Genomic DNA, 13,493 nt, shown 5'->3' with positions numbered 1-13,493 from the left:
ATTATGAATACCCCAGAAGGCTCTCATGTGCCCCTTCTCTTCAGGATCTCCTTTTCTGAAGATACTATTCTCACTCCTACCACCATAGTTTAGTTGTGGCTATTTTTTTAAACCTTCATATATAAAGCATCATACACTGTCTACTTTTTTGTGTCTGGGGAAAGCAAAATTTGTTTATTCCTGGAATGCTGATCCTAGGGATCATTCTCTGACCTAGTCCAGTGGTTCTCAACCAGGTCAGTTTGGCAAAATCTGGAACCATTTTTGGGTGTCACAATTGGGAAGAGTGCTATTGGCATCTGGTGGGAAGAGGCCAGGGATTCTATTAAACATCCTGCAGTTCCCCACAACAAAGAATTATCTGGTCCAAAATGTCAGCAGTGCCGAGGTGGAAAAACCCTAATTTTTTCCTGTGGAAAACTCCCCTAGAAGCACTCAGTGCCAAGCACATAGTAGGAAGCACAAGATGACGGTTGCTGTGATTATTACCTAAGGAGGAAATCATGGCACTCAGGTAGGCTGCAGTGCTTTTGAAGGCAAGCCAGAGAGCCTAATTTGAAATGTATGTTAATAGTTACTGTGGTCACAAAGGGAGAATTAGAAGCAAATACCCAAAGAAAAAATGGTGAAAGATAAAAATGGCTAAGAATTAAAAAAAAAAAAAAAAAAAGGTTTGAATCAGTGCTTGTCCAGAGAAGATACAGGATGTCAACTTGATCACCCAGTAAGGAAATACAATTCAAACCCACAGTGAGGTCCCACCTCAGACCCACCAGAACGGAGATAATGCCAAGGATGAACCAGTGACAAGATGTGGCGAACCGGAACCTTCATATGTGCCTCCTGGGCATGTAAAATGGAGCAGGCACTTTGGAAAACAATAAGGCAGACTCTTAAAAAGGGTGATGTAATAACCGACAGCTCAGCACTTTGACCCTCTAGAGTCTGCGTGAAAGAAATGAAAGCCTGTGTCCCCTCAGAGACAAATATTTATAAGCAGTATTATTCATAATAGCCCCAAACTAGAAACCCCCAGATGTCCGTCAGCTAGTACAGCCGTGCAGTGGAGTACTACTCAGCAAGAAAGAAGGAACAAGCTGAGTCTCGGCAACATTGTGCTGAGGGAAAGAAGACAGAGTACTGTATATTGTATTGTTTCACTTTATGAATGCCCAGAAAAAGCAGATCGGTAGTAACAGCAGATTTGTGGCTATGGCTGAGGTAGGGAGCAAAGGGGAATGGAGACTGATCACAGGCAAGCTAAAGGGGAATTCTTGGGATGATGGCAAGTTCCAAGACTGGACTGTGGTGCTGGTCACACAACTCTGAATGTGCTAAAAGAAATCACTGACTTATATGCTTAAAATCTTAATCTGTATATCATCTATCTTGTAGGAAGCAATATCTTCCCTTAGAGTAAAAATTGAATTCTTAAAGGCCAACTGGTTCAGGGGTTGTTTTTAAAAGAAAATACTAATACTAGAATACTTGGTAATCTCGAAAGTCCACGGGGATGGGGGGGGCATTGGGCTAAAAGACAAGCCACGTTGAACAACGTGTTGGGATGTCATTCTTCATCCCCACGGTGACTCTTGCGTGCCATTTGAACCACTATGAGAGGGGACTCCAGTGAGTTTCCCAGATCTGGTTTTGAACCCATCGAGTTAGACCAATAGATTAATGTAGGATTTCTAAATCTAGGTGGCTGGTGAAGTGTAACCTACTTAACACCTCAGTAGGAAGAGTGTCCATGTCCCCTCCCTAACATAGCCCCCTTCCCACCAGCCAGCATAGTGTGCACAGAGAGCAAGGGGTTCCTTCTGAAGCACGTCTCCTCTGTTACAGACAGGAAGCTGCCCCTTGGGAGACTATCCAAGTCAAGCTGTCACAAATAATAATATGCTTGCATTGGGGGTTGGTAGACGGTTTGCTTACTTTTCTCTGTGCTTTCTTATCTAATAGGCTCTGGATTACTGCCACAGCAAGGGAATCATGCACAGGGATGTGAAACCTCACAATGTCATGATAGATCACCAACAGAAAAAGGTACCATTGCAGCCAGGCAGCAACAAGGCTTTCCGTGGAAGGCCTAGGGCAGACCACAGCGCTGGCCAGTACCTAGGTGGTACTGCAGACCCGTACTACTTTCTTTGGCAGACTTGTGTTACTGTTACCTCTTCAGTCTCCGGTGTTGCTTTCTACTTTGCAGAAGCATGGTACACAAGGAAAGTAGACAGCCGAGCCTCACTGTAGTCCCTTGTTTATTTTGGTCGTGGTTTTCCAGAGGGCCTCAAAAAGAAACTCTAGCTGATGGTTTCTGCTTCTTCTAATGGCCCTCAGACCAATCAATCTGCCTGGCCTTAAAAGTACACTTGGGTCCCTCGTATTTTTGCTATCCAGTTCTGGTTGTCCTGGTTGGTGAGTAAACGCATCAGCTACTAGGAGGTGAATGAAAAGCTGGAGCAGTGCTTCAGTCCTGGACTGGGGCCTGGTGCCCAACCCTCTCAGTGTGGCTAGAGCTTGTAATGGAAGCTGTTAATGACGGGGGAGTGTGTTCCACATGCCAGGGGTACGGACGCAGAGTAAAAAGCTTAAGCTTGATTGATCTGAAGAGAATGATAAGCCAGGATCATTTAAATTTGTAAAAAGATAAAGTAAATAAGATTCTGAGGGCTCTGCTCTAGAAGTGACCTCCCCCACAGTTGCTGAAAGAGTTATTTTTGCCAGTGCACTTGCTAACATTTTTTTGTGGCCCATGTAATTGTTAGCTAATGTGATGTGGCCTTGTTCTAAGGCACAGGCGTCTAGAAACACTCCTTCACGTGTTCGATTTCTGTCATGTTTGTAGCTGCGACTGATAGACTGGGGTCTGGCAGAGTTCTACCATCCTGCTCAGGAGTACAATGTCCGTGTAGCCTCAAGGTACTTCAAGGGCCCGGAGCTCCTCGTGGACTATCAGGTAAAACTCTTAGCCAAGCACCTCCGCCTTCTTTGTATGTTTCCTTAGGGCTTCTCCTCATTTGCTGTTTAGTCAGTCAGTTTGGATACATTCAAAACCCCAGCCCAGAGCGATAATTTCAGATTTTTCTCCGTGACGTTTTTTTTTCCTTTGAATTCTAAAATATGTGCAAAGGTCAACTGAAGACTAGAAATCCAGATCACAGAAACGCATTTGTAACACCCTTCACTGACAGGCTGACCTTATTTCCCCAGATGTATGATTACAGCTTGGACATGTGGAGTTTGGGCTGTATGTTAGCGAGCATGATCTTTCGAAAGGAGCCCTTCTTTCACGGACAGGACAACTATGACCAGGTGAGCAAACACTGACTGGCTCTTCCCCGTGTGGGGACTTAGGCCAAGGAAGTGGAGTCCCATGACAGGGATGCTATCCTCGAGCCGCTAAATATCACTCGATGACTGCACAGAAGTTTTTCTTCAGGGTACAGAGTTTCATGACATTTTGTCTGTGGTTACCATGTCCCCAAACGTAGAGACAGATAAAGCTCTCTTATGCCCAACTTCCAGAGTGAGTCTGTGAAGAAGTCAGGCAGTCCTTGTCTAACAGAACCGGACTGTAGGCATTAGATTGTGATGCCCCCGTAATTGTCAGCTTCTGGAAGATTATTGTCGTAAGTTGTTACCATTTTAAAGGCAGATTGGAAATTTGTTTTGTGTGAACATCGTGTCGTGGGGTCTGCTGCCTGTCGGCCCCAGGCTCCAGCCTGCATCTGGTCCCTGGGGACTCGGTAATGTGGAAGCCCCTTAATGCCTTGGGACAGCGTCCTCACAGGCTTGCAGTGAGCTCTGTGCTCAGTGATTTGGTCAGTTTGTTTTGTGTTTCAGCTTGTTCGCATTGCCAAGGTTCTGGGTACAGATGAGCTGTATGGGTATCTGAAGAAGTATCACATAGACCTAGATCCGCACTTCAACGATATCCTGGGACAGTAAGTAAGAGAGAGGGAGAGGGAACGAGGGTTTTAACTTACGCCGTTTCAGAAGCGGGAATGTTCACCAAGATCACTTGCTAATCATAGCAAAATTGAAACCTTCTTTTTTTCTCCGTATTTTTTTTTAACTTGCTTCGAGGTATTTGGGCATTGTTTACATGTGTCTTCTGCGCATTGTACTTCTCTAAGAGGTAACCTGTCAGTCAGTAGAAAATGGAAGACAAAATCCTATTACAGAAGAAAGCTTTCTGGTACAGCATATGCTTCTTTTAATGGAAAATCTTAGAAAGCTGTGATTCTTCTTTGAGTAAGAGATTTATAGTTTTTTTCTTGTTCTGTGTAATGGATTTTCTCCAGGGCAGCAAACTTTAAAGCATATTTGCAGGTACAGTGCAATAGTGTTGAAAAGAAAATGCGTTGACAGTTTTCAAACAGTGTTTTATGGGGCCTCTGTGTTTCTGAGGCTAGCTCTAAATATTTCTGCTGAGCGACAAAAATAACTCCGTCACCTCTTTGCCTCACCAGAATGAACTAAAAGCCTGAGGCATAAGAAATGATCTAAGAAGGTGCCACAAATTCTAAATCAGATATAGAAGTTTTAGCTCCTTTTATGTATCAGAGAGCACGGTTTTTGTTTCAGGATGCTGCGGGTGTCCCTGTGGGGGGTGGGGCAGATACCAGTGAGGAAGAGATTTAACGAGCTTGAAATCAGTGCAGTATTCTAAGATTTTGTTGCCTTTAGCCCTAGTAACATCAGTATTCTTGTTGAATAGTATCTCAGTACTAACGCTTGCCTTTCCTTCTCAGACATTCACGGAAACGCTGGGAAAACTTTATCCATAGTGAGAACAGACACCTCGTCAGCCCCGAGGCCCTAGATCTTCTGGACAAACTTCTGCGATACGACCATCAACAGAGACTGACTGCCAAAGAGGCCATGGAGCACCCGTACTTCTGTGAGTGCCCAGGGGTGTAGTTTATTAAAGAAAAAATTCTTCTGTTCTTTATCTTTGAGGCCAGTCAAGAGAATTCTAGGTATTTGGATTGAATCGTCCTTGGAATTTGGCCTCATTAGTTCTAGACTGTTGAGACGGCTTTGCAGTTCCGTGTCTGGACCTGCAGGGGTGTTTGCTTGTCCCCCTCCCGTAGCTCTCCTTGACTGTGGTCTGTGGACCGTTTCCCTTGGCCCTGAGTTGATAGATCACAAGTACCTAAACATTGTTTTCAGATATCTACGTCGGTGTGGAAACCTAATCAAAGATATTTTCCCCTCGAAAAACAAGTAGTTAAAAGTAAATAAGGTGACTGTAGTATATTTTTAAAGAAGGAAATGAGTTAAATAAATAAAAGGAATTTGAGGAAAGGAAAGCAGGTGTGGAAAAACCTCACTAAAATCCTACCTCAGTTAAAGAATTTTTAGGTCTCCCTTCAAAGTGTGTGTATATATCCGGTGCCTATGGTTGCTTATTGTCGACATGTGTACACTCCTCCTCCCCCAATAAAGTGTGTCTCAAATAAACTTTCCCCTTAATTGCTGGCAACGTGAGATGATTTAGTCCAGGCACAGAGGAGACTGGGGATAAAGGTTATGGGACCCATCTCAGCTCATTCTCTGAATCAAGAAGAAAACCTTCAGCCTATCTGTTGGCTTGGCCAGTACGCTATCTTCCTTTCTTTTCTTCTCCTCTGGAGAGTAAGCAAATCTTACTTGAATAATACAAATCTTGAACCCGCTGGCCCATAAGCATTAGTAGACAACAAATTGGAAGGGTTTTACCCTTTGTCCTTCTAGACCTCAGACAAGTGCAACTCAGGGGTCCTCTTTCCAATTTCTGGCACAGGAAGCTATTTTCACCCTTGAGTTAGATCCAATTAAGAATTCAGATGTTTGTAATATGTAATTCATGATCCGTCTACTTTCCTAAATACATATCTGCTGTAAAAAAAAAATGTGTTTCAAATAACTGTTGCTTAAAATTGATAGGTCTTCTAATGGCTCTTTTCATTCCTTTGCTCCCAAGTGCTCATTACTGCACATGATTTGAAGAAATTGGGGGTTGGATCTGACATTAGTATTCAAGGAAAATAACACATAAGAAGATTAGTAGTGATTTTGAACAGTGGGAAGTCAGTGTTCATGGGCCTCTGTTTTCCAGGAGTCTCTGTAGTTGAACTTGCCCTCTGAGGGAAGTGAAAGAGTTGACTAGAAGAGCAAATTCCCCTGATTATTTTTCAGTGTCTGATTTTTCTCTAACCTTAGTTCTGTAATTTCTTTCGTCCTTCTGACCCTGGCTTTCCCATCAGTCTGTCTGTCTCTCCCTACCCCACTGTGGAAGGGGGTTTGTCGTGATGGTGTCTCCCACACGTTCCAGCCCAGATTCGGCTGACTTCCATCCTGTTTTTTTGCAGACCCCGTGGTGAAGGAGCAGTCCCAGCCTTCTGCAGACAATGCTGTGCTTTCCAGTGGCCTCACGGCAGCCCGGTGAAGACTTGGAAGGCGACGGGTAATGCGGCATTGATGCTTGCCAATAAAACCAACCAACCAAACACAAATCTTGAAGGAAAACTACAATGTGATAGAAAGAAATTCTAGTCATTCCTTCTAAATGCAAAGAAGAGTAAAGACCTAACTGTCTGTCAAAAAGAAAGAAATCCCCCAGTACTAGTCTACAGGGAGCTGCCGTTGTGGCAGCGTGACGATGCACATAGTTCAGGATCTGAGGGAACGCTCCCTTTGGAATGCATGGGAGAGGAGAGACTCGGAGTTGTTGTCCATTTACTTTTATTTAACAGGAGACCACTGTTGAATTAACCCGTTCAGTCAACAAGCTCTGAATATCTGACTTCCTATCTATTCCACTGTGGTCTGGGTTTCCTTTGGTGAGATTCAGGCTCAAGTTTTAGCAAAACGTCAGCAGTCTGTACTGACACACCAGCCTCATTTACGAAAAGGAGATATTAAAACAGTGACAGTATTTTTTTTTTTTAAGCTCTTTTACAAAGTCATGTTTTATGTATTTTTTTATGACATGAGCTCTCTAGGAAATGTACCTCATCCTTGCAGTTTTCTTCTAAGTGTATTCATTTGGGAGCAAACTGCAGTCATTCACAAGAGGCCCCTTTGCCGTCAGCAGGCATCACTTGAAACCTTGTGATGCCGTGAACAGGTCCATCTGTCTCATCAAAAGTTTGATGCGAAGTGCATAACTTGGAGCTCACTGTAACCTTTGTTGATTTGCCTAACCATAAAATCTTGTTGCTATTTTTTCCGTGTAGCCTTTTTTTTCCTTTTGCAGCCTTGTAAGGAAAATCTCACCATTTCCCAGCACATACATCCCAATGTGTGCGCCTGTTTTCATGCACCTGTCTGAAACAGACACTTTTTGGTCACAGCCATAATGGAAGCTGGAAAGTCGGTCTTCAGGCAGGTTGGGGAATGAGAGAAACATCCTATTAGAATGTATTTAGAAAAGACCTATCGGGTGAGAAAAATGTACTCCCCCGCCACCACCACCCTTTTTGCCTCTTTATCCCCACGAGAAGCAATTTCCCTCTGTAATCAGGGTAAGCTGCATCTTGAAGCTCCGAGAGGTCATATGTGAACATGATGGCAGGGCTGTCCTCCTCACGTGCAGGGACTGGGGTGTTGTGTGCAGGGCCAGCCTGTTCCCCAAAGACTGAGCAGAGCATCATACAAGGAGCCTGGGGGGTTAGTTGGAGCTCCTGGAGCCACTGTTAAAGCTTGGGATCCATTGTGCCAGCCTTCATGTTAGCAAAGGAAGCTAGATTCTACTTTAAGAAGTAAACAGTCAAGCTGATTTCATTTTGGGGACTTGTCACTAGTCTGGTTCGCAAGCAGTCCCCTCCCCCAGCTGCAGAGCCATGCCACAGCTGTGGGGACTTTACAGGTAGGCTAGAGCTCAAGGCGTCTGCCCACATCAGACCTTAGGATTTCTTTATTAACTATTTAATAATGCCATACATTTTTATAAGGTTAGATTGTTTGTTTGAAAACATCTGTTTACATTCCATATTCCAATAAAATCGTATTGGTATTGGTAGCAGGTCCTATCTCTAAATGTAGATTGTATTTTTGTCGTTTGGTCGGTGGGAATTTAAAATGCAAATAAAACTCTTACTAGAGTTGAGCTTACAGATTGAAAACTAAAAATAAGACCCCAAAGCCAGAAAATCCATTCAGTTAGGATTCTCATACCAATACTACCTGCCTATATTGCACATTCTGTATATTGATGTATACATTTGTTCTACCTGAAAATGAAAGCCAAGGCATGAGCTCTCAGCTGGACCTGTATTGGTATGTCAGGCCGCAGGAGCCTTCTGATGTGCCCTTCTAGGCAGCACTGTTGGTAATTATCAGGGAGATGTGCCGCTGTGTGTCTTTTTTGCCCCCTACCTCTCCCTCTCATCACCGCCTCTGTCACTCATTCTCTCCCCTCTCCCCCCCCCCTTTTTTTAAGTTGCCTGCCTGGACCAGGCAAAGGGAGCACACTGGAGGGTCTTGGTGAGGTAGTAACCCCAGTTCTTTCCCTCGGGTTCCCAGAGGCAGTGAAAGCATCTGGAGGAGTCTAGTCAGCTGAGGGATGGACTTCTGCCTCTCTCCGTTGATCATGATTTAGTTGGTGCAGACACAGCTGACCTGCCTATCCTGGGGCTCTGTGACTGCGGCTCTGACACGGGCATAATTCTTCTTTCTGTGCACGGTTTACTTTTCCACTGCCTGTACTTTCACTTCTCCTCCTACCTTAGACAGCATGACTGCGTTTAAAATGCCCGCCCCTTTCTGAGTCTGGTCTTAACACCTAGCTGGCTGGCTGCTGACTGTAGGTTGTTCTTTCCCAGACTGAAGTGAGTCCAGTCCATACCTTTTCTCTTACCCATCTCCAGAGCCATTTTGTGTCCAGATGTATCTAGCTCCCCTGAGATTTCGGAGTACTTAACCTGGGTTAGGAAATGGTCATGGAGAGTTCCAAAAGTGGAGGGGGGGCGCGGGCAGGGAAAGAAGATGAGAGAGAGAGAGAGAGAGAGTGTGTGTGTGTGTGTGTGTGTGTGTGTGTGTGAATGAGTGGGAGTCTGCTCTTAGACTCAGCTGTGGTGTATTTACCCACCCAATATCCTTTTCGGCCAGCAGATTATTTCTGAAGTTCATCTCAGTATTTTTGATTAGCCATTTTGTTTGCTTTGTTACCTTTAACCAGTCAAAAGTGCCTATGATAAGGACTTAGTTATTTCCTAAAGAAAAGCAAAAAATGTGGGGAACAGGGTAGTGTTACATTATCATCTCAGGTCCTGCCTGTGTTCTACGACATAGGCCTGGTATGGTGAGAACAAAAAGTTCCTATGCCAAATACCGATTGGTCTGTCAGGGCTGATGGGCCACGAGTAGCGTAAGTGCACGGCTTGGCTTCAGCTGACAAGTCCCATGGTGAGAGCAGAACTGAGGAGATGCCAAGTGATCTTTCCATCTGCAGCTTGCTTGCAGTTCACTCTCCCCTGGATCGCATCAGCTGCCTGCTCCTGTCCCGTCCCTGAGGGAGGGGACCGGGTGGGAGAAGCCAAGTGGACAGTGCAGACCAAGCATTCCTGGGTCTTCCCACCAATGACAGCAGTGCCGATGGCGGCTCTCTGAGGCGCTTACACCCTGGCCGCCGCGCCAGGTCTAACAGACATTCTCTAGCACATCGCTGCTCACCAGGCTCAAAGCTGCTGTGTTCCCTTGCAGAGAAGGGAGGGACTCAGACTGCTTGGCTGGAGAAGACAGAAAAGCTTGTAAGCCGTGGGGGCTCAGGCAGGAGGTGGTTCAAAGGAAGGGAACCAATAAGAAAAACAGTCAAAGCAGAAATCTTAGGAGGGAGCATGACTTCTCGAGAGTTAGGGGGCACCACCTTCATGAGCTGGAATTATGTCCTGAGATGGGCATGGCGCCTGGAGTGGTTCCAGCGGGACTGGAGGGTGGTGCCCTTGAGGCAGGTGCTGAGTCCCAGAGAGAGCTGGCGGCCATGGGTCTTGGTCCACACCTACTCAGGGAAATGACTTAGGTTCTCCCAGGTGCTGTATTAAGGATGGAAGGAAAACGATTTGGGGAACACAAGCAGCAATTGGAAGAATTTTTATATATGCATTGAAATGGTTCTAAGAGAGCCCACTTAGCCGTTTCCCATAATGCCAGTTCAGACCGCACAATTTGTTTAGAAACCTGTGTTACTGCATGAGCACCCACAGGAGAAAGCGAACTTCCCTCCTACAAATAAATAGGGGTGGATAATAACGGAGCAGAGTGAAGGTCATTGAAATCTAAGCCCTTCCAAAAGCAAAAGCAGGGTGCACAGGAGCACACGAGAAGCCAGTTTATCAGCGAGCTTAATCAATCTAAGATGGCATAACGTCCTGCTTTTAAAAAACTAACCCCAGGGTGGGAGTGGGGGAGGGGAGGTGGTGGTGAAACATCTGGCCAAGAAAACCAGTAGTAACATATACTTTTGAGCTGTATGGATGTGTTCATGGAAACGACTACAAGCAGGTGCCGTGGAGGCTGGGGAAAGCGATGTGATGGGTTATACAGCTGATGAGATGAGTACTTCTGTGTAGAGACTCAACAATGTGCTACAAATGTGATACTTAACCCTGAACTGCATGTATTGGGGATTGTTCAAAAAAAAAAAAACTTTCATTGAATCAATAAATTAACAGTTTTGCACTTGCTGGCTTTTCTTGCTGTAAATGGTAACTAAGAGGTTGGGACAGAAATCTTGACACCCCATGGAAAGCTTGGATAAATCTTCAAGACCCATGGAGCCAACTATTTCCTTCTGTTTGCAGAAAAACACCACTGCCTGGGTTGTGATCCTTTCCAAGTGACCACTTCTGACACACTTGGCCACTTCTTTGTATCACTGGATGACTGATGTATGACTGGTGCGCTGCTGCCCTTAGAGGAAAGACAAATGCCATGTTCAATCCTGTTTTCCTAAATAAAAATTTTGATAACCACCAGCTTCCCAAGCGGGAGACCAGCTACTGCTGTGGGGACCTTAAGCTTGTATTTCCTGTGTCTTGGGGGAGAGGCGGGGTACACCTTGAACTGTAAAGATGTGTGTAAGGGGGTTGCAATGAATCCCCACCTTCGTGTGGGGTCAGAGTGGTGTCCCCGTGGGGCATGTGCAGTTCCTTCGTACCTGCTTCCCCCCCGGGCACCTGCTTCTGGGGCGGGCCCCTTTCAGTGCCCACCTTTCACCTCTGTGCCAGCGCGCTCTGCGGTGATGAACACCTCTCCCTGTCCCCGTTCCTTGCATCACAAGCAGGCACACACTATTGTGTGTCCGCCTTTGGCAGATGGTGGTGTCTTTAATTAGTGTGCTTCTCACTGATGGATCCCTCTGTGGCGCTGGATGCTTGGAAATCAGTTGCTGAAGTGCTTAAAGGCAAATAGTCCTTTCTTTCTTAACCTTTGTGCCATGTGGCCTTTGTTCAGGACCCTTCCTTGACCCAGGGAAGGTTTTCATGAAACGATGTTTCTGTGACCACCTCCCGGGGGCGTAGTCCCTTCTCTCCTTGCTGTAGCACCGATCTCTGAGACCCAGCTTCTAGAATTCCACTGCTGGCGTCTCACTGCCCACTTCACTGTGCTGGACATGGAAGGAGAAATGGGGTTTTCAGGCCATGCCACACAGCTGCTCCCAGGGGAGAGTTAAAAATATTTGAGCTCCCTTTTTGCTCTTTGTTTATTAGTGGACTCGGCGCTTTCCCGGCGTAAATACAGTCATCTGATTATTAGTCCCTGAGATGTCCTCTTAGGTAAATTGGGTCAGGGCTGATGGGGATCTGGAGTTGGGCTGCTGAGCTTGTGGCTCGGCTGGCACAGAATGGTCAAGAGACTTCGGTGCTTCTAAATCCGTGTTCTGGACCCAAGAGGTGGGGAGGAGGCCTGGGGAACACACAAGATGTCTGGAGCTTTTCCCTTGCTGTCCCAGAAGGCCGCGCCTAAGACCACCTCTGTGAGTCGCGATTGCAAGAGGAAGGAAGAGGGTATTGCTTGAAACCTGAGACTATAAAGTTAGCTCTTACTAGGTTTTCCACAAAGTGGCATGGGAAAGTCCAGCTTGCACACTTTTCCCAGCACTCTTCCAGAGAAGGAAGCCGCAGGCAAGTGAAGGCCTGTCCTCACTCTGGGTCAGATTGATTAATGCCGTCTTTCCCCTCCTCCCATCTCTTTCCCCAGGTCTGTTGCGGTTCCTCCCACTTTTCCATAAGCAGAACAAGAACCAAATCAAACGTCTTAACGTGTGTAGAGAGATCACGTTCCGTGAGCAGACACAAAATGGTGGCAGGTTTGGCCAGCACGAACCAGACCAACTGAAGGGCAGCCCACCACCGTATATCAAACCTCACTTCTGAATGTAAAAGGTTCACACGCCTTTGGCTTCCTGTTGACTTCCTCCTGACCCAGAAAGCATGGGAAATGTGAAGGGTATGCAAAATGGTTGTTGGGTACTGTTGCTCCCCTGCGCCCCCTTGACTCAGCCTGTGGCCACCTGTTTTTCCAGCAGACCACATTAACTAGACGACCACAGACTCCACAGTGGGGGCACGGGGGTAATCTATGGCATGATGGGCAGTTACATATTATAATTTTAAAATTATATATTATTGAATAAAAGGTTTTAAAAGAAATGTATGGAGAGTTTTCAGTGTGGAAGGGGCCATTAACCGAGACCTGTGGCCACAGAGGACTGAGTGAAATAGAAGAGCATTCGTGCCAGGTTCTAGCCAGAGGAAAGCAGGGGGAGTCCCAGAGGTGGAGGGCCGGTTTGAAGGACGCTTTTGACCAGAGATGAGAAGTCGAACAGGTATCACGAACTACTGGGAATGGGGCAAACCGCAGGTGACTCCAGTAAACTGGGCAAGCCAGGAGAGCCATGTTTTGCCTTGACCCTTCCTTCTAACCCAGTGATTAGGCAGTAGACAAATGTCATCTCTAGTGACCTCTGGAAGATGCCTTAGCCCCTTCTTTGCTTTTCTATTGCTGGTGTCTCCATAGTTCATTCCACCTCTCCATCCTGCCCCTCTTCCCCGTGGCCCCTTCTGGAAAAGCATCTTACTTTGGAGGCTGGTTGAGTCTGCTGTCGTGCAGCAGGGAAGGGGTCAGGGGTCTCCGGTCCAGATCCAAGGGCCGTTTCTCATGGCATTCGGAAGTTCTCATGAGCTGGAAGGAAAAGTGGCCCGCTCAGCTGTGAGAGAGGGTGTGATGGAAGCACCGGTTATATTTGTTAAGTGAAAACGAAACGCACTTTACAAATGAGCCTTCCCTGGCTCCCTTAGGCCTGCCCTTGCAGGACAGATGTGCCGCAGGGAGGTGAAAGCAGCCATAACGTGATGGCCACCCAGCTTTGCCTCTGGCTGTGGCCCGCGTCCTCCCACAGCCTGTAGAGAGCAGGCGCACCGGGCAGACCCCGATGCCCACACGGCTCAGGGGTGCCCATAGTTCCCCACAAAAGCCACTTGGTCCCACAACATTCCTTCTTC

At 46.4% G+C, this 13,493-nt stretch overlaps 1 protein-coding gene across 3 annotated transcripts in view; it reads left to right on the top strand.

Annotated features, from left to right (window-relative positions):
• CSNK2A2 (casein kinase 2 alpha 2) overlaps positions 1-12,641 on the top strand; it is a 37,028-nt gene extending 24,387 nt beyond the window's left edge. For 2 of the 3 annotated variants that reach the window (XM_057314162.1, XM_048223778.2), the window contains 7 exons: positions 1,963-2,046; positions 2,849-2,959; positions 3,214-3,315; positions 3,847-3,947; positions 4,758-4,906; positions 6,360-6,454; positions 12,190-12,641. In XM_057314162.1, coding sequence (XP_057170145.1) covers positions 1,963-2,046; positions 2,849-2,959; positions 3,214-3,315; positions 3,847-3,947; positions 4,758-4,906; positions 6,360-6,436 — 624 coding nt within the window. In that variant the 3' untranslated portion in view covers positions 6,437-6,454; positions 12,190-12,641. The remainder of the gene's footprint in view (positions 1-1,962; positions 2,047-2,848; positions 2,960-3,213; positions 3,316-3,846; positions 3,948-4,757; positions 4,907-6,359; positions 6,455-12,189) is intronic. The other variant, XM_048223779.2, reaches the window with a different exon arrangement.
• Positions 12,642-13,493: the final 852 nt, after the last annotated feature.

Source organism: Ursus arctos, unplaced genomic scaffold, assembly GCF_023065955.2.
Source record: "Ursus arctos isolate Adak ecotype North America unplaced genomic scaffold, UrsArc2.0 scaffold_19, whole genome shotgun sequence".
Lineage (NCBI taxonomy): Eukaryota > Metazoa > Chordata > Mammalia > Carnivora > Ursidae > Ursus > Ursus arctos.
Note: the sequence above shows the minus strand (reverse complement) of the source record. Positions and strands in the feature narration are given on the sequence as shown.